General features: G+C 40.7%; 2 protein-coding genes across 2 annotated transcripts in view; one reads left to right on the forward strand and one right to left on the reverse strand.

The window, feature by feature from the left end:
• The window catches only part of LOC127568367 (bone morphogenetic protein receptor type-2-like), a 205,877-nt gene that overhangs the window by 89,138 nt on the left and 89,479 nt on the right, over positions 1 to 27,260 (reverse strand). Inside the window, 2 exon segments of the mRNA XM_052012028.1 lie at positions 16,303 to 16,476; positions 20,365 to 20,544. Coding sequence (XP_051867988.1) covers positions 16,303 to 16,476; positions 20,365 to 20,544 — 354 coding nt within the window.
• Positions 749 to 5,891, forward strand: LOC127568373 (uncharacterized). The gene is made up of 2 exons (XM_052012039.1): positions 749 to 2,048; positions 4,130 to 5,891. Exons 1-2 carry the CDS (start codon positions 969 to 971, stop codon positions 4,574 to 4,576), a joined length of 1,527 nt encoding a protein of 508 aa, XP_051867999.1. The 5' UTR covers positions 749 to 968; the 3' UTR covers positions 4,577 to 5,891.

Consider the following 27,260-nt stretch of genomic DNA (forward strand, 5'->3'; position numbering starts at 1 on the left):
GCTTCTAAATGAAATTCTATTGTGTGAGTTTTCAATGATTGCTGCTCCCTTCTTCGCAAATGGTAGAGCCCACTCATTTTGTTTGAATAGACTGGGAATGGGAGAACTGACTTTATTTGGTTTGATCAAGAGGTGAAGAAACTGTTAGGTTTCTTTTCTTGCTTATAAAAATTCTACTCAAAGGATGGGGGGAATTTGGACTGTTAACATGATGTCTGCATGCTCAAGTCACAGTTATCAGATTATAGCAATTAGTTTATTTTTATAAAAAAAAGATCTTATCTGGCTTGAAAACTGTTACTAAATTATTTAGGACATTTATTTCCAAATGTGAGTAGTTCACGAACACTGCTTTTCACTATGCAAAGCATTCTAATAAAAGCATCACAGAAGGCAGAGAAAAATGACCGGTAGGAAGAAAACTCTATTATCCATTTCTCCGTTCTCTCTTGTAACCCCTCCCCCACCACAAATCCAAAGAACAGAAAAGCAGCAAAACAAGAACCATTCATGAACTAGGCCGCAGCAACAGAGAAAGCAGTGAATTCATAATGCCAACTCTTGTTTAACTCCCGCCCATCTCCTTTTTATAAGCGCAGGCAGCCTTCTACCTTGCCAGGCAGCAATAAACACACATTAGAGATGATTAATGAGGGGCCTGATGAGGGCTGGCATTTCGTTTCATTCCATTTCCTTCAAGAACAGAGGGACCCTTGCCAAGCCCTGTCCGCTCTGCTCTGCTCACGTGACCTGAAATGCCTCTGGGAATCATTTCTGCAAATACAGCTGAATAGCAGTTAAACCTCGCCTTGCAGGGGTATATCAGTTAACACGCAGCTGTTGTTGATAACACCCTGCGGGGGGCCCCCAGCCCGAGTACCGAGTTTTAAGTCTCAGTGCAGCAGTTTTCTTTCCCTTTTCTCCCTTTGTTTTTCTACACGTTTTGAAGTTCAATTTTCTGTTGATAAATGGATCAGTTCAATCCTAAAGTTGCCGAGGAAGATATGAGGGCCTTGGCAGCCTCTTTGTCTCCGATTGCTACCTCTTTTAAGCAAGAAAAGGAGCCTGATTTAGACAACAATGAAGACTGCTTATTGACAAAGGAAGAGGGCAAAGTCCGGTCTGGCAAGCACAGTATGGAAGAGAAGGGGCTGCTGGTTTTACAACAAGATAGTGGGATTCCATACAACACAAAAAAAGCAACAGCCTGGGGTGTCAGAGTTTGGGACGAATGGGGCAAAACTCGCAACAGCTACATTATGGAGCAGGGCGTCCAGCGCAATGAGCTCTTCCTTTATGTGCCCGAACTCTGCTATGAAATCACCCATGATGAACTTAATTTCTGGTTGTGCAGGTTTGTGCTCGAAGTGCGGAGGCAAGATGGGTCAGAATACCCACCAAACTCTCTCCGTCTCCTATGCTGCTCGATCCTGCGCCACCTGCGTGAGAATTGCAGGCGATCAGATATCGATTTCTTCAACAAGCTGAAGCCAGACTTTGCCGAGTTCCGGACCACCCTTGATAATCGGATGAAGCAGCTGCAGCGGTTAGGCATTGGGCTAGTAAGGAAGCAGGCCCAGCCATACACGGAGGATGATGAGGAGAGGCTGTGGCAGGTGGTCTTCCATCTTCATGATGCAAAAAGCTACAGTTATGCTGCCTACTTCTACGTCTGCAAGGTCTTTGCCCTCTGTGCAGCCAAGGACCACCATAAACTAACAGTTGATCAGTTCAAGTTTGGCTGTGACATGATCAGTGAATATGTGGAGTTTACTGGCAGACCAAGTAATCCTCAAGATAGCCTCGACAAGCTGAAAATTGTCCAGACAAGACAATATGCCGATTCCCCAAACCCGAGATGCATTGTTTCCCTGTTGCGACGCTACCTCAGCATGATTCCCAGTGAAGGCCCATTCTACCGCCGTCCCGTGCCGGGCACCATGCAGTTCTCAGAACAGGCAATAGGAGTTCACACCTTGGAAAGGTATTCCAAAGAGATATGTGAAGCTGCGGGAATTTCAGGACACCACACAGGGCATTCCGGAAGGGTAAGAAAACAGAAATATTATTTAATACTATCATTGTAGAGTAATTCTAATCAGTCCTGCAATAATTTTAATCCTGACACCTGAAAGTATGAATATTTCTGTGATTGGGGATTTAGGGGTAAACAGTGTGCAAATCATCATGTGGGATGTTTGATCTATCCGAGTGTGAGTGTCCAGACTTCTAAAGAGCATGAGAATATAATGGGCTATATATGATCAATCTCTGAGTGACTATTTCCATAACTCCAATTTAATTCTAATTTCACCACCCAAAGGTTTTTTTCCCCAAACGAGGATACAGCCAGTCTTCCACCCTGCCAGTTCTGAGGTTTCTTCAGATGATACGAAGATGATTCATGGAACCTGCAACCAGGCTTCTCTGTGACAATGGAAAGTCTGATGCAGCAGCAAGGCACTAGTGGAACGCAAGTGCTTTAACCTGTATCCCACCATTACCATGGTTTTGCATTTAATTTTCCATTGACATATCACTGCATTTGTAGCAAGTAATAAGGCTACTTGACCAGGTTATACCATTGGCATTTCACTTTTCTGAAAAGTCGCCTTGAGAACCTGCACTGGATAAAGATATCTCACAAACCCATTACTACATTTTATTGCTTCAATTTCTATTTAACTTCATATTGATGCTTGACAAGAACAACAAAACTTACTAATGCCTCAGAAGCAAAGTACAATATACTGGTGCTCCACAGACACAGAGCTGCTTAGTGTTACCAACAGATGAAGAATTGCACATTGGTGCCTCATGGGCATGATACTGCATATTAGTTCACCACAAGCATAGTGCTGTGTGTTACTGTCCCATGGACAATGTTATTACCTGAAGATTTTTCAATGGTTTTATTCAGAGCCACTATATTTTCTGCTGCTATTTAATATGCATTTTCTAATAATCAAGACCACCCTTCATTCTTCCTCAGTCATGGGCTTTGATTAGTAGTTCCGCTGATGCCTACTGGAAATCAAGAGATATTTCCACTAGTTTAGTGGATAAAGGAAACCTTGGAAAATCTTAACAGCATGGGATTGATTATCTTAGTATCTGTGATAGTTTAGTGGATAAAGGAAATTTTAGTAGGTCTGATCAGAGTGGAACTGATTGTCCTGGTCAGATCGTACGCAAGTACCAAAACTCAAATCTCAGCAAGACCAAGTCAAGAAGTTGGGTTATTCTCTACAATTAAAATCATGATACACATTCTCAAATAATGATCCTGAGTGACTATCTCTATAAATCCAAGCAGTTAGTATCCAATTCTACCACCCCAAAGATTTTTTTTAAACAAGTGAGGATGTGGATACAAAGATGATTGATGGAATCTGCATCCAGGCTTCTCTATGATTGCCAATTAAACTGCCAAAGTAATTTCATCATTTTCATATATCTCTGGAATCAGGAAGGTTGATTGGCAACTACAAGTCCAGTGTATACAGTCAGTGTTCATTGCTAAAATGGTACTTGAATGGACTTCAATAGGATTTATCAGGAATTGGATCATTAAACTCAACAGTCCTGCCCTCTTCCTTCATCACTCCCTTCAATCCAGAGATCATATCAAAACTACTTAAGTGCAGTCATCTTCTGAGTTCCTGTGGCAAGGAATTATCCCTTTCAACTATACACTACAGGAAACAGATGAACTGCATTGCTCATGATTTTACATCCTTTTTACACCTTCCCCGATGCTAGACATAATTTGTCTCTGCTAGTGATAATACACTCTTATTAGAAATCTATATCCAATTAATTCTGGGGACATTTTTCCCTGCCACTTTCCCTCTGTCTCCATAATATTGCTGAGTTCCATTCATTGGGTGCATCACACAAGCACAGAGTTATACAATGGGTGATGTCCAGCTATTCACTAAACTGACAAGAAATTATTCCATATAGATTCCACTATTTAGTTAGACCTTCTAGATTGTGAACTTGTGATGGAACTCTGGCCAACTTTTGTTCAACTTCACAGGGATTTAGTTGATTCTACACTCAACTGTTTCTTTTTGGTGTTCTGTTCTAGCTTAACTGGTCTTTACTTGTTTGTGTGTATGTTTAGGTCAGCAGTGCAACAACCCTATACAATCGAGGCTTCGATGAGCAGTCAATTAAGGAACGAACAGGGCCTACAGGTAGTTTGGCAAAGGGCTATAGGAGACCCTCTCCTGCTCAGATGAAGGCCATGTCAGACTGCTTGCAACCTCCCAATCCTCTCAAGAAGATTTCAGCATGTTCACCTTCATCATCCACATCATCCGAAGACCACAGTTCCTCTCAGGATGAAGGCCCAAGCAACATCATCATCATCTCTGAAGATGGTACTGATCACCCACAAGAAATTACAACTATATTTAGCAGGCCTGAAGTGACAATCACAGAACAGGATGGTGTACTAAAAATTGAAATACCACCTAGGACTCCCCCATTGGTGCCCTTATCTTCACTTCATACCATTACAAAGTTAAAAATAGTGAAAGGGGACATTGTATTAGAACTAAATTTATAACAGTTAATTTATTAACTGTAAATTCTGCGTTCACCAGTGTTTGTTTTAGATTACATGCTCCAACATTGTTCTTTGCTGTTTCTGTGAAAGTGTAATCTGGATAAGTACTAAGTATGCCATGAAGTACAATCCATGAATCAATGTGCCACAATCCTGATGACTAGCACGTACAAGCTTGCTCTATTATCCTCCATGTTAGCCACTGATAGCGGATGGCAGGAATAGGTGTTGCTTTATGTATTTTCTCTTCTATTTCTGAAGCTGGTGACTCTTGTTTAGTACAGGTCTAGTAACCAGCCGGATAATCTCCACAAGACCGAACAATGAGTACCAGCAAGCTATTCAAATAGGAGGAGTATGTTCCCACAGCTGAAAACAATTCTCTCCTCATATGACATCCAAATTTCCTTTCTAGTGGGAATGAGTGAATAGTAATCATCTGGTTGATGGTAATCAAGAGCAGGTTTCCCCTCCCTAGGCTAATGGTGTTTAAATTATCCTAGATGAGCTTAATAAAGTTAGCAATGATGAAGAGCGAACAAATCTTTGTAGGTTGCAAATATCAATGGTATACTAGCTGCAAAGTTACTGAGAATCAGAAAGCTGCATGCCTCTTTGTGACACCACTGCTGATCAACTTACAGCTTACATTGACTCATTAAAATATTAGCATGAATACTTTGATTCCTGTATTAAACCAGGGTTTAATTCTGGTTTATCACCTGCATTACTGGGATTGTACACTGAACTTGGTCTTGAAACTCATCACCAGACTCTAACATAGTGGTGCAAAGGGGCTAATCACTTTCACTTTTGAATCCCAAATTTAAAACCATCCCTGGTCCTGTTGGTCATTAAGGTCTACCAAAAATTAATCTTAACAATTTCAACCCTGTTCTGCTGGGCAGAAATTCTCAGAATAAAATAGTGCCAATTCAGCACTAAATTATCAGTTTCACTCACTGAAGCCAGAAGATGCATAAAAACAAATAAGTCCACACTAAGTCGATGATGATTATTTGTGCAGAATAAAAAAAAACAAGCTAAAAACTTTGAATCTAAAGATGGACCTTTTCTTTAAATGGGACAGTACAGAAATGGCTTTGCTCTGCCTCTATCCTGCATTTTGCTTGTCCTTGAGGCATTTGATGAGACGGTAGGGAAATTTATTCTACAATTATCCTCTGCTGTACCTGTTTTTGGTATAATTGATATTATTTTCATTGCCTAATGAAGATAAATGTGAAATTAAAAAGTTCAATAAAATAGTGCTACAAAACTTGTGTGGACCAGGGTTGACTACAGAGAACAGGAACATCATGAGAGCTTGGCAGCATATATGAGTGTTAGACTGCTATTGTTGTGTATTCAATAATGCTCAAGCTATTATGAGTAGCCAACAAATTAAAATCATTCTGTAAAACCAATTATAAAAATTAAACCACAATTTCCTGTAGTTCCATTTCCTTCTATTTCTAACATCATTCATGCTGGAAACCTTACATTTTATATACTGAAAAGACAGACTTCACATAGTGTTTTATCACATCAAAGAGCTCCATGTGAAATGAGAAGTTTAATTTTGAAACATGATGTATGAACACTATTTTGTGCCTGGACACAAATGATTTTGGAGCTCTAGAACTGTGTGATTATGTGCCGTCATACAAATCAGAGGTGGCCCATACAAGCTCACCAAGAAATTAGTATTCCTGGCTGCAAAGGTATTCAAGAAAGAAGGATATGATGTGGGAAGAAAGTTGGTGTCACTAGTGATCAAGGATACCATTTCTAGTCAAGAGAGAGATAATATACTTCATGGTTTAAAGACAAAAAGACAAAGAGAAAGCAAGAACACTAGTGGCCCATCGAATTATGGAAAGCAGATAAGAGAAAAACTGCAGTTAAATTTCAGAAAGATTCAAGAATTACATTGAGTTGTAATTTTTGAATACTCTAATTACCCAAGGAGAATGTAGAGAGAGTGATTCCTGAAATAATAACATGAGAACATTCTTGTTCAGTATGCTTTCAGTACAAGCAGAAAAAAAGCAGTGCTGGATTTTGTTCTGTGGAATGAAGTGGGCATGAAAAGCCAATATTTATTGAAACAGTAATTGTAAATCATTTGCATCAGAGCAGTTACAGAAAGGAACAATAAAACATGAAAATATTCAAATGAAAGAAGCCTAATTTTGGAGAGCAGAAGGGGAATCTGGCCCAGGTGTACAGAACTCAATAGTTGTTCTGTAAGTAAGATGGGCCCTGACAGAGTATAAACTGCAGGTACAGGTTAGGCATATTACCACAGCAGAAAACAAAAGACATTCAAAAATTGGAACTCTATGGATAACAAGAAAATATGAAAATTCAAAATTCAAGACAGATAAAACAGACACAGGAAACATATTAAATGCCAAACTAATAATACCTTGAAGAACTAAGATGAATAAAACTAAAAAGTATAATTGGAAAATGACAAAGGGAGAGCATGTAAAATAAAAATGAATATAGAAGTTTGCTTTTTAAAAAGTAAATGTTAGGTGATTGGAAATGTTGTATTCTAATAGAAAAGGGGACACAGGAACAAAACTAGCAATGGCGTTTATTCCTGCACCTTTTTTTCTACTATTGGAGTATAACATTCCAATTCTCATGTTTATTAATAAAACTTTAGTATTCATATTTATGTTAACTGCTGATCTATTCTTAGACTCTATTTTTTCATCTTAATTTATTTTCCAATTGGCCTCTGTACTTCCTTTATTCATCCCGGTTCTCCAATATATTATGAGTTTGGTATTTCATATATGCTTCCCCTATCTGTTTTAATATTGAGAAATATGGGACAGTGAATGAAGCCTGCACAAATCTGTAGAGGCGATTTCTGTTTGGTTTACTTAATCCACAAAATAATCACACTTGGAAACAGCTAATTCTGAGGACAGAGCCACAGAGCACAGGCCCACCATGCTAATGCTGACTGTCTTGTACCCATCTATACTAATCCCATCTATGAGCACTTGGTCTAATGCCTTCTATGGCTCAGTGATTCAGGTGCTCTTCTAGATACTAGATAAATGTTGTGAGACTACCTGCCTTCACCACCTTCTCATGCTGTGCTTTGCAGATTCTAACCACTCCACAGGTGAAAAAGTTCTTTCTTAAATTCCCTCTCCACCTCTTGGCTCCTTATTCGAAACCTGTGCCCTCTAGTTTCAGACACCTTTTAAATGTCCATTGTATTGACTGCGATAGTGCTAAGGAATTAAATGCAGCAGAATTTGTTAAGTGCATCCAGGAAAGTTTTCTCAAGCAATATGCAGGTGGCCCTACTAGAGAGGGTGTAACACGACCTCCTCTTGGGAAATGAGGTTGGGCAAGTGATTGAAATGTCAATGGGAGCAGTCGGGGACCAGTGACCATAATTCTATTAGTTTTAAGAGAGTTATGGGAAGAGACAAGATTAGTCCACAAGTCCTAAATCAGGACAAACCTAATTTTGATGGCATTAGACAGAAACTCACAAAGATTCAGATTAGTTTATTGTCATATACACCAGCATGCAACGAAATTCCTTGCTCACATGAAGCTCACAAAGTAAACAGTATAAATGGTAATAATAAACATAACAATAAATACAATGATGAGTGCAAGACAGCAGAATGGTGCAAAGACTGTAGTGCAAACTGAAGTGGTATAAAAGATATGTTAAAGTTACAATAATGGCATAACCGAGACGTAGAATTAAGAGTACGGGAACGTGGTAGCACCACCAGGAAGGGGATGTGAAAGAGGAAATTGGTTCAGAAGTCTGATATCAGTGGGGAAGAAGCTGTTCTTAAGTTTGGATATCCAGGTTTTCAAACTCCTGTATCATCTCCGAGAAGGTAAAAGATAGAAAAGGGAATGGCCAGGGTGGCAGGCATCCTTGATGATATTGTTAGCCTTCCTGAAGCAACGTACTGGATGGAAGGAAGTGACGAGCCTGTTATGGACTGGGCAGTGTTTACTATGCTCTGGAAGTTCCATTGGTCCAGAACAGAGCAGTTGCCATAGCAGGCTGCGATGCAACCTTTCAGAATACTTTCTATAGTGCATCTTAGAAGTTCGAGAGGATCCACATGGACATACCAAATCTTCTCAGACACCTAATAAAGTAAATACGTTAATGCGCTTTCTTGATCACCGCATCACTGCGAAGGGACCAAGTGAGGTTGCTGTTGATATGGATGGCAAGGAACTTTAAGCTGTCAACCACCTCCACAGCAGCTCCACTGACGAGCACAGGGTTATGTTCACCCACCCCCTCCCCAAAACCACCACTACTTCCTTAGTTCAACAACCAACTCTTTTGTCTTGCAGACGTTAATTATCTCTTTCCTGTACTCCACCTCAAGGTTCATGAACTCTTTCCTGTACTCCACCTCATCATTGTTGTTGATCTGGCTGATAACATCAGGGAACTTAAAGATCAATTTGGCACTATCTGGTCAGAAAGTCATGGGTGGACAGGAAGTTGAGCAAGGGACTGAGCATACCACCCTGTGGAGCATCACTGTTGAGGTCAGGATGAATGAAATGTTATTACCAATTCTAACCAGAGGGGTCTGCCAGTCAGGAAGTCTAGGAGCTAGTTGCATGATGGGGTTAATTGGAGAGGCTGTTAGCAGGTAAAGGGAATTCTGCTAAGTGGGAGGCTTTTTGTTTAAAAAGTGAGTTAGGGAAAGTTCATACAAACTAGTGGAACAGCACCTCATATTCTGCACGGGTAGCCTACAGCCCAACAGCATGGACATTGAATTCTTTTCTCCCTCATGATCTAGCTAGCCCTCATCACCTAGCTAGCCCTCATCACCATGTTTCTTTCCCCTCCTCCACTATCTCCATCTGCCCATCACCCACAGTCTCCTCCCACTGGTTCCCCTCCCCCCACCACTCCCATCTGCCCTCCCCACCTCCCTCTACTGGGCAGGATATGGTAGCGTAGCGGTTAGCGTAACGCTATTACAGCGCCAGCGACCTGGGTTCAATTCCGGCCACTGTCTGTAAGGAGCTTGTACATTCTCCCCGTGTCTGCGTGGGTTTCCTCCAGGTGCTCCGGTTTCCTCCCGTGTTCCAAAGATATATGGGTTAGGAAGTTGTGGGCATGCTATGTTGGCGCCGGAAGTGTGGCGACACTTGCGGGATGCCCCCAGAACACTCTACGCAAAAGATTTATTTCACTGTGTTTTGATGTACATGTGACTAATAAAGAAATCTTATCTTCTCTCTCATTATTCCATGCTCTACCTTCCTCTCCTATCAGATGCCACTTTTCAGCCCTTTGTGGCCTAACCAATGTTTTATTCAGGAGTACCTTGCTTTTGTACTGATGAGTAGAATACCAGTTACATAAAAGGGAAACCCAAAGCCTGCTATAGTCATTGAGGGTAAATATACTTTGTGTTACATGTAGTGAGGGGAATGGGGTAGAAGGGGGTGGAATGGGGTTATTCAAGTTTGGTATTCCTCTAATACCTTTCAACTGCTCCACTAACCCACTTGACCTGGTCTCACCCTAACACAGCATTTCATTGTCCTATCCACTCCTCCTGTCACCTTCTCTGTGACCTAAAATTAGCTTGTTATCTCTTTACCCAGTTCTGACAGAGGGTCAGAATTACAGAGAAACATTAACTCTGTTTCCCTTTCCAGAGGTATAGGTATCCAGTGCTGCTAGCTGGATAATACATTGTGAGAGACTCAAGCTGATAATTACAGAAATGCTAGTCTTCCCCCAAAGACTAGATGCTAGATTCCAAACTTAAGAATCTCCCATGACTACCGCATTTCTACCTTTGTGAAGTCCTTTGTTCCATTCTGCCATGTACTATACTGCACTTTGAGAGTGACCCAGACTCTGAGATTGCTGAACTTCCTCTCCATTCTGCCCTTCCTATCTTGAATTCTTGAGCACCTCCAGCAATGTATGATCCAGAAACATTCAGTCTCTCTCTTGTGCTAATGAAGTTCTTGCATAGTGTAGGAATCACCTGTAACTCTTCCTTTATTAGATTTTCCTTTTACTAATTTGTTATCCTAACTGAACTGCAGCGATCTTTTTTATTTTTCTACTTTGTCTTCCCAGTTTAAAAAATTTAACTTTTCTATTTTAAGCAAAGAGTTAAATGATATTAACATGGTAGTGTCTCTATAAATTTAATTCATCCTACTTAAATACCTGCCCTGCTATGGAAATCTGCAAATCAGCTGACTCTCACCAGCCAACCAGCTCACTGCTCTCCAAAGATGTCAGTGATTTTCCTTCCCACTGTTTTTAAATCCCGGAGGTTACCACAACTATAAATTCTCGGTGCCACTCGCTATCACATTTCCCTGGGAATTGCTAGCAATCAGCTGATTAAATTGACGAATTATATTTAGAAATCGCCACCATCTACAGATCTCATTGATGAGGAAAGGAATGGTTTCTGTAGGGAAGTGTTCACCATGTAATTCATGCAAGGTAAATGTAGGTTAAGCAGTTAGGTATGCAGGAGTGCAAATATTTCAGTACTGCCAAGAAATTCTGAGCCAATGATTATCCATCGACATGAAATGTGCATTCTTATTCATTACTCCCCTGATGCTCCCTACCCAGACTGACCATAAGGAAAAAAGATATATGGTCACCACATGAACTCAAAATAACAAGGATGTTGCCTCCCTCCTTTGGAAAATTAATTAAGCAGTGTCTTGTTTTGGTTCTATATTAAGACTGAAAAATATAATTAACTGTACCAACTATAAAAACAAAATTGCTCTCCAATGTGGTTTGTGATTCATTAGAATTGCAGCAAAACAGTTATTCATTTATGGTAGACAATTATACAGATTACCTGTGGTCTTTTACTAGATAATGATATTGAACACAATCCTTTAATCTGATGAAAAATCCACACATGTACAATGGAAAAAGTACATTTCTGGTGGATAATGATTCAAATTTTCCAATATGAGCTGGCAGTTCTGTACAGAATTCAAAGATTTAAGCTGCAACAGTCAGGACTCGTGGAAGTCACAAACTTTCCAACCAGCTGATTGTTAGCAATTTTCAGACTACACACCAATGTTGGGCTCCTTATGGAGTTCAGAGTTGGAGTACATACTTCTACAGATTTTCCAGCACTTATGCTGAGGACTCTGCTGCTGAATAAACATCAGATTAAACCCAGCACAGGTCCACAACTCCATTCATTTCAATGGAGAGTAATGGCAGCAAGGAAGATAGGTAACAGGTAATTCATATAGTTTTATGACTTGAATTATTTTACATTTACTCAATTATTTCAGTGTTTTCTAGTTAGTTTAGATACTCTACTTTTTGCAAACATTAAATATTTTGTTTTTTAAATGCTAATTTTATGCTTTATAAATAATTTTTCAATGTTTGTCAATGTAAAAGTCATTCACAAATGTTGAAGCTCTTTGATGGTTGTTTTAGGCTGAAGGCTGTCAGAGTATTTTTGTGGGATTGCCAGTTGGTGAGGCACTGCACTGCTCAAGGCCTGGCCAGACTTGCTGGCTTCTTTGGGGAAGTTCACACCAGGGAAGAGGACATTTAGTAGGTAGACCCAGAACTTTAGCATTTTTTCTTTCTCCACAAATGCTGCCTCACCCATTGAGTATTTACAACACTTTCTACTTTTTATGCAGATTTCCAACACTATTTTGTTACATTTTAATAATTCAAGTTTGGCTCTCTTCTGCTCCAAGTCCATACCTCCATTAAAGTGGCAACACAAGTAATAAAGGCATATGGCATGTTTGCCTTCATTGCTAAGGTCACAGAGTACGTAAGTCATCATGCTGCAATTGTACAAAACATTGGTTAGGCTGCACTTGGAGTACTGCAGGCAGTTCTGGTCACCCCATTACAGGAAGAATGTGGAAGCTTTGGAAAGGGTTCAGAAGTGGTTTACCGGGATTGGTTTATTATTGTCACATGTACCAAGGTACAATGAAAAACTTTCTTGCATGCCACCCATACAGATCATTTCATCACATCAGTACATCGAGGTAGTACAAAGAAAAAGCAACAACAGAATGTGGAATAAAGTATTACAGTTACAGAGAAAGTCCAGTGCAGGCAGACGATAAGGTGCAAGACCATGACAAGGTAAATTATGATGTCAAGAGTCCATCTTACTGTAGAAGGGACAGTTCAATATGCTGCCTGGATTAGAGGGTTTTAGCTATGAGAGGTTGGACAAACTAGGGTTGATTTCTCAGGAGCTTCGGAGGCTGAGGGGAGACTGGATAGAAGTTTATAAAATCATGAAAGGTACAGATAGGTTCTGTGATACAGCACTGGAGGTTGATAGTCAGCCCTTGTACCTGTGCCAGCACATTCAGAAGAATTGGAGGTTATTTTAGGGAGTGGGATGGAGTGGAGGGGTTGGGGGCAATTTAAAGGAAAGCTCAGATAACCATTTATTGTGCAATAAATAGAATATTAATAGAAAATAAAAATCCACTTAATACAATGAACAGTAGCAAAAGAATTTGTCTTTATCTGATCTTACAACATTGCAGAATTGTTTGAGACAGATATTGGTTGTCATGAAAGGAACATCATTACATCCAAGTCTTTTTAAACAAGGGCCTTGTTTTTAAGACCAGCATTTGCTGATCAGCTCAACTGCCCTCAAAAATGTCCTATTGAAAATCTGTCTTCAATATTTACAGACATGAAAATGCTGGTCTCAGTGATTTTGGGTAAGGAGTTCCAGTCTTTAGAGCAAGCAACAATGAAGGAATAGTAATATGTTTCCAAATCAATTTAGTTACTGGAGGAGGACTTGCAGATGGTGTTGCCAGTTGCTCATGTCCTTCTAGGTGATTACAGGCATGGACTGAGCAGTTAAAGAAACCGTAGTATATTGCTGCAGTGCATCTTAAGATGGCACACACTGCAGGCGTGGTGGCCCAGTGGAGGAGAGAATAAACACTGTGTGTGAAGAACTAGCAATCAAGTAGATTATTTTGTTCTGGGTGGTGTGGAGCTTCAAACATGATTGCTTCCACATTCATTTAGGCAAGTGGAGATTTTTCATTTAGGTTCCTGATATGTCTTGCAGTTAGTGTAAAAGGATCTGGGGAGTTAACTTGCTCTGTGATGTCACACACAGACCATCTTCTCTTGATGTCACAGGAATTCAATCTGTGCTCATTTCTGGAATTCAGCTTTGTCTGAATTTAGACCAAGTTTGCAGAGAGTCTAGAAAGAAATAATTCTAACTCAGCAACTGTGTGCAGGTTATTGGGGAATACATGCAGGTTGATAGCACTGATGGTGATGCCTATCAACAGTTCACTGAAGATTAGGACTAGATTCACGGCAATTAGCTGGAACATTTATGTCCAACTTTTTGTAGACAGGAGCTAGCTGGAATATTGTCAGCAATGTCAGATAAATGCCAGTGTAGAAGTTGTACTGCAACATCTTAGCTCAAGGAATAACTAGTTATGTATTACGACTATTTAACACCAGTTTGAATTGATTAGTTTGTTGCAAGATCATTTGGCTCTGTACATAGCATATTTTTTCCTAATGTAGTTTAAAAAGACTGGCATCTCATTTTTCTTAATTTATTTGTTCACAGGATGAGGATATAGCTGGCAATGCCAGTGTTTATTCTCATCTATAATTGCCCCTAAACTGTGGAAACAAATAAGAGTCAATTACATTAGTAGGTCTGGAGACTTAAAGAGACCACCTTCTTCTTAGCCAGTCCCCCAGCATGGAGTATGACTCACTTCCACTCCAGTTCTGTTAGTTCAAGATGGCGATAAAATCAATTCAGGAACTAGAGACCAGGCCGTAGGTCAAAAAGGGGTTTATCCCCAGGGCAAGGGATGAATAGTTTGGGAGAACTCTTCCCAATGTTTATGCTCAAATTCTGTGTGCTCCTGAGAAGGTTTTCAATTCCATGATGAATGCTTCTTCACCATTCGAAGTAGTCACAGGTCAGTGATTCCCATTAATCAGCGAGGATGTAACAGTAACAGATGTAACAAACTGAAGAATATTCAGTCCAGATGAAGGCTCTCATTCCAAAAAGTTGACTGTCCATTTCCCTCCAATAGATGCTGCCTGCCCAGCTAAGTTCCTCCAGCATCTTTGCTGCTCCAGATTCCAGTGTCTGCGGTCTCTTGGGTCTCCCTGAGAACATCCTTGAATCATTTTCTTTGTCCACTAGATAATCACTTACTGTGACAGGGTTTGGAATATAGTGTCTGGTGTTGAGCATGTCAATATAAAAGAGACTGTAGATACTGGAATCTGAAACAAGAGAACAGAGTGCTGGAAGAACTCACCAAGTCAATCAGCATCTGCGAAGGAAAAAAGTGCAAGTTGACACTTCTGGTCGAGACCTTGCATTAGGACTGAGAGGAAAGAGGAAATCTAAAGCTGCACAATGGGGGGGTGGGGGTGGAAATAGTCTGGTAGATAATAGATGGAACCAGATGGGGAGGAGATGATGGGCAGATGAAACCAGATGGTGGGAAGGGATGGGAAAGGTGACCAAAGGGAGAAGTAAACTAGGTGTACAGGTGACTGTGTGTGGGATTAGAAATCTCAATGTTCATATCAGTGGTTGTTAGCTACCCACGTGGAATATGAGATGTTGCTCGTCCAATTTGCATTGGCCTCTGCTTCTCAATGGAGAAGCCAGAGGGCAGACAGATCAATGTGGGAATGGGAAGAAAAGTGATGAGTAAACCTAATTTATTTTTAAAAACATACACCTGGTGCTGCTTCTGACCATACTCATGCACACTCATTAAGCCAGAAATTTTTTGTTGTTTAAACTGTTTCCATCAAAATCCCTCTTCAATCTGCTACACGCTTACAGTATTTGGTGCCTTTTTTTTCCAGACTTCTGGCATTCAGAAAATATTGCATATATTCATCATAACCTATCTCAACCTTCTGTATTCAGTCATTCTCTACACTTCTGTTTACTTATCATAAACTTGAATACACTTTCCTCCTTCCTGCATCCTTCGAGTACTCATTCTCAAACTCCTCCTCTCTCAACTTGTAAAGCACAGAACCTCTTTCCTCTAAATTTTAAAATTTAAGGTTAAAATTCAAGTCCTGCTTATTTTGTTCCTCTCAACCTGCATTAAAGGCATAGTCACAGGGTCATACTGTCATACAGCACAGAAACAGGCCCTATAGCCCACCATATCCATGCCAGCCTATTTACCAACTCTTGATGCATAGCCTTATACAGTATGCTTCGGCAATTCTTAAATATTGTGACAATACCTGCCTCCACCACCCACTCAGGAAATGCATTCCAGATTCCAACCATTCTCTGGGTGACAAGTTCTTCCTCAGATCCCCTCAAAGTCTTATCCCTTTATCCAAACCTACACCCTTCACTTACTATTTCTAACTTCTTGACTTAAGAGAAAAATTGCCTTAATCTATCAAATTCAAACTAAGGTTGCCTCTTACTATTCATTTTCACAGATACACACAGCTTCCATATCCAACAAGCCAATAAATAGAAGGCAGCAAACCCTTTCCATCTGCATCTGTACTTGTTTTAAAACTTACATTCCTAATTAGCAACATAGAACAAAAATTGTTTCTCTCTGTATAAAGGGCTGCCTGAGCTAATTATTTCTAGCTTGTTCTATCTTTATTATTAGCAGAAAAATGCACTTACTGCGTGGTACTGTTTGTGTCGGGGCAGGCTCCGGGATAACTTTCTCCGTGAAGTTAACGTTGCACATGTCGGTACTACAGCAGCAGAAGCGGTAAGTCCCATTCTCTCTGTGGTTTGTCACCACACACTCTGGAGGGTGACACTCTTCCTTGTCTCCAAAGTGAACCCAACAGCCTGATGCAGAAACAGAAAGAGAAATGTAGGCCTAAGATGTTGCAAAGAAGCATTTGGTCAACCCACTAAAATTCTAGGAGTTAAATGGTCCACTTATTTCAATCAATTAAAGAATCACAAGTCAATGTGATTAAAGGTTGGACTATTCAGAAGAGCAGTACCACATTGTATCATCATTTGGTCTGCAAAATCTTAACACTATGTAAAATTGCAAATTCTCATCTTCCAAACTTGAGTTATGCCTGGGGGCAGTATTTTGAGATGTTTGTTGTTGCCAGGATACAAGAATGGAGCAGAAAACCAGCAAACCAACCTACACTCTTCAAATGTTCACACTTCTGAATGTTCCATGAGTTGCTGAACAGATGAGCAGTGGGAACAATGTCAGTTTGCCCAAGCCAAAAGGTCCAAGTTTACCACTATTCTAGCTGACATCATGGGGCTTAGCAGAGCTCAAAAAATCCTGGAAATTTTTATATGTCTTAATACAATCCTGCCTTTTAGAATAAACTGAAATTTAAACATCTATTGCAGTGTGCTGTACAGAATTGGAACTTCAACTAACAAAGTGGCATGAATTCAATGCTTCACTGTGATTTTGAGGATGGAGATAAGATTCCTGTCCTGCAGCTCCATGAGGAGAAAGAAATGGGCATCCCAGGTCATTATGATGAAAGCATGGGTAACAGGACATTTTTTTTTAATATACTTCTTGTATTCCAAGCGCTTTTCTTGTTTCATATACTCACACCAGCACACTCTAATCAAGAAACCAATGGTATAACTTGTTTTCAATCTTCTAACAACAGAATAATGAGGTCTAATATGTTACGAACTTGCCATTTCCTTAAAGGTCTTGAATCAAATCTAACCTGAGCAGATGACCGCACCGACCCTGTGTGAAATAAGTTTGGTTCACAACCCAATTATTAAAGGATTGATTGATCTATTAGGCAACAATCTCTCAGAGAGGTCATGGGGAAGATGTCAAATGCTCCTCTTCTTTTGAGCTTGAGACAGATGTGGAGATTTTTGTTCCACATCTTGCCATCCCCCACCTGGAAATTTGGTAAAATAGGATTATTGAAATAAATTTTACTTTATATCCTGAGATTTCTTAACCAGAGCACATGGCAGCATTACATATCATACAAAACAAGGTAACGTGCCTTAATGACTATTGCCCAGTGGTTTTGACATCCACCATCATGAAGTGCTTCGAGAGGCTGGTCATGGCACGCATTAACTCCAGCCTCCCAAACAACCTCAACTCACTGCAATTCGCCTACCACCAAGACAGGTCTACAGCAGACACCATCTCCCTGGCGCTACACTCATCTCTGGAGCATTTGGACAGTAAAGACACCCAAGTTAGACTATTGTTTATTGACTACACTTCCGCCTTCAATATGATAATTCCAAGCAAACTCATTACCAAACTCTGAGACCTGGGACTCAACACCTCCCTCTGCAACTGGATCCTTGACTTTGACCAACAGACTGCAATCAGTGAGAATAGGCAGCAACACCTCCGCCACGATTATATGCAACACTGGTGCTCCAGAAGGCTATGTCCTCAGCCCCCTACTCTACTCCCTATATACTCATGACTACATCGCCAGATTCTGCTCTAACTCCATCTACAAGCTTGCAGATGATACCACCATAGGGGGCCATATCCCAAGTAACAATCAGTCAGAGTACAGGAAGGAGATAGAGAGCTTAGTAACATGGTGTCATGACAAGACCTTTCCCTCAATGTCAGGAAAACAAAAGAGCTGGTCACTGACTTCAGGAAGGGGGCTGGTGCACATGCTCCTGTCTACATCAGTGATGTTAAGGTCAAGAGGGTTGAGAGCTTCAAGTTTATGGAGTGAACAATACCAATAAGCCTGTCCTGGTCCAACCATGTAGATGCCACGGCCAAGAAAGCTCACCAGTGCCTCTACTTCCACAGGAGGCTAAAGAAATTTGGCATGTCCCCATCCACCCTTACCTATTTTTATTGATGCACCACAGAAAACACCCTATCTGGATGCATCATGGCTTGGTGTGGCAACTGCTCTGCCTGTGATTGCAAGAAACTGCAGAGAGTTGTGGACAGCTCGGCACATCACCAAAACCAGCCTCCCCTCCATGGACTCTGTCAATACTTCTCACTGCCTCAGTAAAGCAGCCAGCATAATCAAAGACCCCAACCACCCCAAACATTCTTTCTTCTCCCCTCGGGCAGAAGGTACAAAAGCCTGAAAGCAAGTACCACCAGGCTCAAGGACACTTTCTATCCCGCTGTTATAAGACTATTAAACAGTTCTCTGGTACAATAAGATAGACTCTTGACCTCAGAATCTACCTCGTTATGACCTTGCACCTTATTGGCTACCTGCACTGCACTTTCTCTGTAGCTGTTACACTTTATTCTGCATTCTAATATTGTTTTACCTTGTACTACCTCAATACACTGTGTAATGAATTGATCTGTATGAATGGTATGCAAGATAAGCTTTTCACTGTACCTCGGTACATGTGACAATAATAAACCAATTCCAATTCATGCCAACATTGCCTGTGAATACAACTTTGTTCTTTCAGAGAATTCAACAGGGCATATTGGTGAATTATGCACAGCATTCAAAATGTTTGCTTGAACTGCTGCTCCAATGAAATCTGCAGGTTGGGACCATGTACAAAGATTTTTTTGTTCAGAGACAGGCAGAGAGACAGACAAATGAATAAAAAGAACATTTATTGTGTCAAAGTTGCTTGGCCAGACAACACTACCAGCTACACAAAATCCAAGCTACATAAATAATGGGAATGATAGACTTCACACCAGCCTTCAATGTGCTTGACATACATATCAACCACAGCTCTCTGCAACAATATAGCTGATGTCACCTGACAGGAGACAGGAATGTAGAGCACATAGTGGAGACCTTACAACTGGTATCTGAATGAAAACTGAAGGAGCGGTGAAGTAAAGTCCTGGAGTTTTAACACCTTACACAGAGATAGATGCCAATCCTATCCAGATGCATCACAGCCTGGTATGGCAACTGCTCTGCCCAAGACCACAAGAAATTGCAGAGTTGTGAATACAGCTCAGTTCTTCACGAAAACCAGCCTCTCTTCCATTGACTCTGTCTACATTTCCCGCTGCCTTGGGAAAGCAGCCAACATAATAAAAGACTCCTTCCACTGCAGTCATTCTCTCTTCTTCCCCCTCCCATTGGGCAGAAGATACAAAAACTCGAGAACATGTACCACCAGGCTCAAGGACAGTTTCTACCCTGCTATTATAAGACTCTTGAACAGACCTCTTGTATGATAAGGACTCTTGATCTTTCAATTTACTTCATCATGGCCCTTGCACCTTAACTATCTACCTGCACTGCACTCTCTCTGTAACTGTAACAATATATTCTGCATGTAGTTATTGTTTTTTTTTCCTTTTGTACTACCTCAATGTACTTGCATATGGAATCATCTGTTTGGATGGCATGCGAGCAAAGCTTTCTGCTGTATCTCAGAACATGTGACAATAATAAACCAATTACCATTATGCTTGAGCAGCCTTCAAAATAATGAGCTGTCCTCCCAAGTTGGTACCAACAATGCTGAGGAGAGGAAGAGCCAATTTCAGGAGGCTGCAGCCTAGTCCAGGGACATTGGGAACCTTAAGTAACCAGTGTTCAACATTGACCAAAAGAGTCAAAGCCTGATGCTCCATGAATTGAGTGAGAACTACATTCTTTAATTGGCAATACTAAGAAAGAGAGTAACCAGCAGAAATAGATACAACTTTGTGCAAGTCTGTATAGAACTTTCACCAAAAAAGTGCTGTTCTCCGAGAAGAATCAGACATCCAGATCCTAGAGAGCTGCTTACCTTGTTTCTTTATGCGAATGCCTCCATCACTCATCTTCTCCCACAATCCATAGCACTGATAGCCCTTCTCACAGACAATGGTGCCATTTTCCTGGTTGATGCGTTCTTTACTGATGCCATGCTCCTCAGAATGTGTAAACGAATCTTTGAAGGCACAGCGCCTCTCATTACTCTGGGCAGCTGGAATTGAAAATAAAAATGAAGACTGAGACAAACATTCTAACATATAGACTGTTACATATTTCATGGAGGTATCTGCTCTGAATTTTACGGTTGTATAGAATGAACCCTTCTGAATGACCAGACGTTTGGATCAACACAAGTTAATTATGGAACAAGGAATAATGCAACTGGAAAGGAAAGAAAGAGGGAGTGGGAGGGATTATGGTTGGTGGGAAAGGAGACTTAGTGCACAAAAAGGAACCAGATGCCTCTTCACAAAGCAGAACACTTGAGGTACTTACCACAGGATCAAGGCTGAGAGATAACAAATCAATTGCTTTGTTATTTAAACCAAAACCATTTCTGTTCCAATTTGTTTTGTCCTTCAAAAATATTCCAGAGTTAAAATTGCTCAGCTGCAGAATTACAGAATGCCAGCAGCCTTGCATCATCTATGTGTTTATCTCGCAAGGGTACAGACTAACTTCACAAATGGCAATTCAAATCAAATGGAAGGTAGAAATAGGAGGCTATGCAATTTGATGACAGCTAACCTTCACCACTCTAGTTTGATACCCTTGTTCAACAAAGATCTCTCATGTCTAGGAGGTACCATTTGAAAAAAGAGTTGCATTTATACAGTGCCTTACATCAAAACAACCAGAAACCCTTTACAGCCAATAAAGTGCTTTTGAAGTGCAGTCAAAGTTGTAATTTAAGAAACATGGCAGCCAATTTGCACTCAGCAAGCTTCCACAAACACCAATAAGTAGTGACCAGCTACTTATTTTTATTCAGTGATACTGACCGAGAGATAGCATTTGCTAAGATACCAGGGAAAATCATCCACAGAGTTCCATTAATGGAACCTATTATGTCCACCATGAAGTGCACCTCTGGATCGGTAATACTTCACCGGGGTGTCAATCCACATCCTTGTGCTCAGGTCCACGGAATGGGACTTGAATCACAACCTCAAATTTAAGAGACGAGAGTGCTATCCAACTGAGCTACAACTGAAACCTAATCAGTACAAAATGCCTTGAGAAAGAGTTCCTGATTTCTACTATCCTTTCCATGAAAGGGTGCCTCCTGATTTTGCTCTGAAGTGGCAGGCACATGTGGTTACTTATTCCTGATTCTCCCACAAGTGATTACTACAGACAATATCCTCTTATCAAAACATTTTAGCATTTTAGTCACCTCAGTTATGTAAGCACTTAGATATCCCATTCTCATGGCAATGCGCTACAAAGTTTACACCACCACTCAGATAAAATAACCCTTTTAAACCCAATCTCATTCAGGTTAATTACCCTATTCGATTTATCCTTCCTAGGATGCTGTAGTAGCCATAACAGAATATGGTCTAATCTGAATACAGTTCTGTACAAGTGAACAAAACTTCTACTATTCCGCACCTTGATACAAAGACCAACATTCTAATGGCCTTTTGATAGGTTTCTGTACCTAGTTTTAATGATTTGTGTAGCAAATCAAACCTCTTTACTCCTCTACAGTTCCTAATTTCAGAATTAGATTTATTATCACTGACTTAGATGACATGAAATGTGTTGTTTTAAGGCAGCAGTACATTGCAAAGGCATAAATTACTCTAAATTATAAAAATAAATAAATAAATAAATAGATAGATAGATAGTGCAAAAAAAGTAATAACAAGGCAGTGTTTGTAGGACATTCAGAAATCTGATAGAGGAGGGATAGAAGCCATTTCTGAATCATTGAGTGCAAGTCTTCAGGCTCCTGTAGCTCCTCCACGATGGTAGTAACGAGGGCATGTCCTGAGTGGTGAGGGTCCTTAGTGAAGTGAGGCACCACCTCTTGTAGATGTCCGCGATGTTGGGAAGGGTTGTGCCTGTGGTGGAGGTGGCAGAGTCTATAACCTCTGCAGCCTCTTGTGATCCTGTGTATTGGAGCCTCCATACCAGGTTCTGATGCAACCAGTCAGAATGCTCTCCACCGTACATCTATAGAAATTTGTAAGAGTCTTTGGTGACATACTGAATTTCCTCAAACTCCTAATAAAGTAGAGCCACTAGCATGCCTTCTCACCATTGAGAAAATATTATCTTCTTGGTTCATTGTGGATGACCTCATACTTTCTAATATTAAACTTCATTAGCATAATTTTGAGCATTTATTCAATCAAACCAGGATAAATCACAGGCAATCCTGATCCTTTGTTCACCTGTTGTCCAGATTTAAACAACTTCCATTATGCTAAAACCTGTCAGTTTTCCCCTCTATAATCCAGAGAGGAAGAATTCAACTACAGGTCCATACCAAAGATCATCTGACTATAGGTAAACAATAGATGAACCCACATAACATTCTGTTCATAAAACGTTGCATGGTAGGATTCAGGATGGGGAACAGTTGACTATAATCATTGTATAGAGTCAAAGACAGATACAGTACAGAAACATGTTCTTCGGCCCATGGAGTCCACATTGACCATCAACCATCCATTTCACACTAATTCTACATTAATCCCATTTTTTATTCTCCCTACATTCTCATCAACTCATCTAGATTCTACTACTCACCTACACACCAGGGATAATTTACAGTGCCACTTTGCTAAGTAGCTTTAAAAAAAACAAACAGCACCTCCCATTCATAAATCTGTGCCTAAAATCAATGCAATCATAATTTTCCTTTGGAAAACATTTCCAGTGAACTAAAAGTACAGTTAAGTTGATTCAATCTTTTTTGTGAATCAGGAACATGATCATTGGCACTGAGGCTAAACTATGATCCACCTGACTGAGAGCAAAAGGAAAACTTGCTTTCTCAACTTTAAAGGAAATAACTGCTTAGTACAGGCTGTAGGCATTTGACAGTCCAGATGAACATCTGAAATTATTAATTTCAAATCTGATTTTTAGCACAGCCTCTGAGTGTTTTGCAAAGTGCCCCAAGGCCAAAGTCCAAAAAATCATAATGGACCACAACCACAGAGATGGTTTCAGCAAGAAAGATTTTGATCCTTTCACTGAGAAAATGTTCTGAGAAACAGGATTGGTTATAGCTGCAGCAGAACAGCTATGGAAGCAGAATTCTTCTGCACAACAGCCTTTGCCCCATGCCCAATCCAAACTGCGACCCCAACTCACATTAAAATGGCAAAAAAAAACAAGGAAATTTCTGCATGTTGCATTACGTGGATGAGACATGGTCAAAGTTATTACACACATACTGTTCTCAAGGACCAGCATTCTCACCATTTCTTCGTTAAAGTTTCCCTCCAACAATGCACTCATTTGCCTGGCTGAACTTGTCCTCACATTGAACAACTTCTCCTTCAATTCACATATCTCATCCAGATCTATGGTGTAGCTTTGGGAATTCCCACAGGCGCAAGCTTCACCTGTCCTTTTGTGGGATAAATGGAACAGTTTTTGTTTCAGTCCTACTTGGATCCCTCACTCAACTCTTTCTGTAGTACATTGACAACTGCCTGGTGCTGCTTCCTGCACTCATACAGAATTCAAAATTTTCATCACTTTTGCTGCCAATTTCCATTCTGCTCTCACCTTCTCTGACTTTCTTTTTCCTTTCTGGATCTCTCTGTCGTCCAATACAAGCCTACCTCCTCCCACTCTGCCACCTGCAAGAATTCCATTCTACTCTCCCAGTTCCTCCAGCTCTGTTGCATTTGCTCCAATGATGAGACTTTCCAGAGAGATGCCTGAGATGTCTTCCTTCTTTCTGAACCATTGCCTTCCCTCTATCATAATGAACAAATTTCTTGCCTGCATCTCATCTATTTTCTGTGGCTCTATTCTTAGCTCTCCTCTTCTGGACAGAGCAAGGATAGATTTCCTCTGACCTTCACTGTCCACCCTACCAGCTTCTGCATTCAGTGGATCATCCTATTCAATTTCCACCAGTTCAAACAAGATTCCACCACCAGACCCAAATTCTCCATCCCCTTTCCGCATTTCATAGGGACCATTCCCTTTGTGTCTCCCTGATCTGCTCTTCTGTCCCAATGAACCACTCACGTCTTACTGTGTTTTCCCATGCAACACCGGTTTCTTCACCTCTTCCCTTCCCACCATCCAGGGACCCAAACAGTGTTTCCAGGTGAAACACTTCTTCCAATCTAGTATAGTGCATTCAGTGTTCAGAATGCGATTTTCACTGATTTGGAGAAATCAAACAGATTAGGTGACTGCTTTTAAGCTGCAGGGACAACATCAAGCTTCATGCTGCTTGTTACTTTAATTTTCTATCCCACTTCCACTCTGGCATGTGTGTGTGTGTGGCCTCCTGCACTGTTAAAAACAAAGCTCAATGAAAGATTGAGGAACAGCACCACATCATCACACCAGATGGCACAATGCAGCCATCTGGATTTAATATTGAATTCTATAATTTCAGGTAACTTGCTTTCTCTGTCCATTTCAGAACTGGGTATTTCTGCTGCAAGTCATCCATCTGCGATACAGGCTCAGTTTTTCCTTTCTCCACAGCTAATTAAAAAACTGGAGGGCAAAGTTTTAAGGTGAAAGGGGAAAGATTTAAAGGAGTCCTGAGGATCAAGCTTTTCCACACAAAGCTATATGGAACAAGCTGCCAGAGGAAGTGGTAGAGGCAGGTACAATTACATTTAAAAGGCATTTAGACAGGTACATGGATAGGAAAGGTTTAGAAGGATCTGGGCCAAATGCAGGCAAATGAGACTAGCACAGCTAGACAATTTGGTTGGCATAGACAAGTTTTGCCAAAGGGCCTGTTTCCAAGCTGTACAACTCTATGAATCTAAATTTCACCTTTTTGCACTCCAGTACTCTTGAGATAAAGACCAATATTCAATTAACTCATTGATGTTTTGAATCTGTTCAAGAAGTCATTTTGATCCTCCAATTCCTTACCTCGTAATGTTTAGAAAATATTCCGATTGATCCTCCTTGGGAATGAAGTGAAGACTCACCAACATCTTATACACCTGTACCATGACATCCCAACTCTTGTACCCTGACTGATGAAGACAAGCATGTCAAATGCCTACAACACCACCTTGTCTACCTGTGTTGCCACTTTCAGGGAACTATGTACTTATACCAACAGGTCTCTCTGTTCCACAACCCTCTCCAGGGCATTGCCATTTGCTGTGCAAATCCTGCCATGGTTTAACTTCCCAAAATGCAGCATTCCACATTTGTCCAAGGTAAACTCCATCTGCCTTTCTTTAGCCCACTTTCCCAGTCGATCTACATCCTGTTGTAATCTCAGATAACCTTCTTCACTATCCAGTATACCACCAATTTTGATGTCACCTATACACTTACTAATAGCGCCAACTACATTCTCATGCAAATTTTAAATATAGATGAAAAACAACAGTGAACCCAGCACAAATCCCTGCAGCACACCACTGGTCACAGGCCACCAATCTGAAAAACAACCATCCACTACTAACCTCTGACTCCTACCACCAATCCAATTTTGTATCGAATCGGCTAGCTGACCCTCGATCCCATGTGATGTCACGTTCTGGGCCAGTCTACCATGGGGGACCAAAAGCCTTGCTAAGTTCCATGTAGACAACATCTACCTTCCGGGCCTCGTTAATTCTGTTGGTCACTCAATCAAATTCATGAGACACGGTTTCCCACCCACAAATGCCATGCTGACTATTCCTAATCAGTCCTCACTTTTCCAAATGCAGGTTGATCCTCTCCCTCAGAATCCCTTCCAGTAGCTTTCCCACCATTGAAGTTAGGCCCACCAGCCTGTAAGCTCACTGGCTTGCCCTTGCAGCCCTTCTTAAATAAATGCACAACATTAGCCACCCTCCAGTACCTCACCTTGACTAACAATGATACAAATTTCTTTGCCAGAGCCCCAGCAATTTCTTCCCTGGCTTCACACACAACATCCTAAGATACACTTGGTGAAGCCCCAGGAATTTATCCACCTTCTTGCACCTTAAGATCTCCAGCAGTCTTTGTAACATGAATATGTTCCAAGACATCACTGCTCGCTTCACTGAATTCCCTAGCTTCCGTGACCTTCTCCATGGTAAATACAGATGAGAAATATTCGTTTAAGACCTCACATACCTCCCATGGCTCCACACATAGACGACTACATTGATCCTTAAGGAGACCTATTCTCTCCCTAGTTACCCTTTTGCTCTTAATATACTTATAGAATCTCTTAGTATTCTCCTTCATCTTGTCTGCCAAAGCAATCTCATGTCCTCTTTTTGCCCTTATCGTTTCCCTCAAGTTATGTTACAGCTGTGCAGAATTCAGTTAAGTCCCATTTGGTTTACTGTTTCAGTTCAAGGCAATGCACTTTGGTAAGGACAGCCAAATGGTGGGGGTGGGGCAAAGAGGTTGATTTCCAGAATGACACCTGCATTAAAAGGAGTTAAATTAAGGTACCGAAGACCACAGGATGATTTAATTCAGGCGTTTAAAGTGATTAAGGGCTTTGACATTTTAAGGAGGGGAAAGCCACTATCTTGCTGCAAGGTAATTGAGAACAACGGCATACAACCTTAAAATTAGAACTAAATATTTCTAGAGCAATGTTGAGGAGTACCCCTTCATACAAGTTGGTGGAAATCTTTAACTCTCTTCCTCAAAATGGAGAGGATGGATCTCAATTTGAATTTTTACAGAAGCTTTAACGATAGATGTGGTTAGGCAAGGCTTCTGAGAATTACAGAACCAATGCAGATCTGATCAGCCATCACC

Source organism: Pristis pectinata, chromosome 1 (genome assembly GCF_009764475.1).
Source record: "Pristis pectinata isolate sPriPec2 chromosome 1, sPriPec2.1.pri, whole genome shotgun sequence".
In the NCBI taxonomy this organism is placed as follows: domain Eukaryota; kingdom Metazoa; phylum Chordata; class Chondrichthyes; order Rhinopristiformes; family Pristidae; genus Pristis; species Pristis pectinata.

Excerpts from the sequence above, each read along its gene's own strand:
- LOC127568373 (XM_052012039.1), top strand. The coding sequence starts at position 969 with ATGGATCAGTTCAATCCTAAAGTTGCCGAGGAAGATATGAGGGCCTTG. Across the intron at positions 2,049-4,129 it reads ACACAGGGCATTCCGGAAGG|GTCAGCAGTGCAACAACCCT; the intron begins GTAAGAAAACAG and ends GTGTATGTTTAG.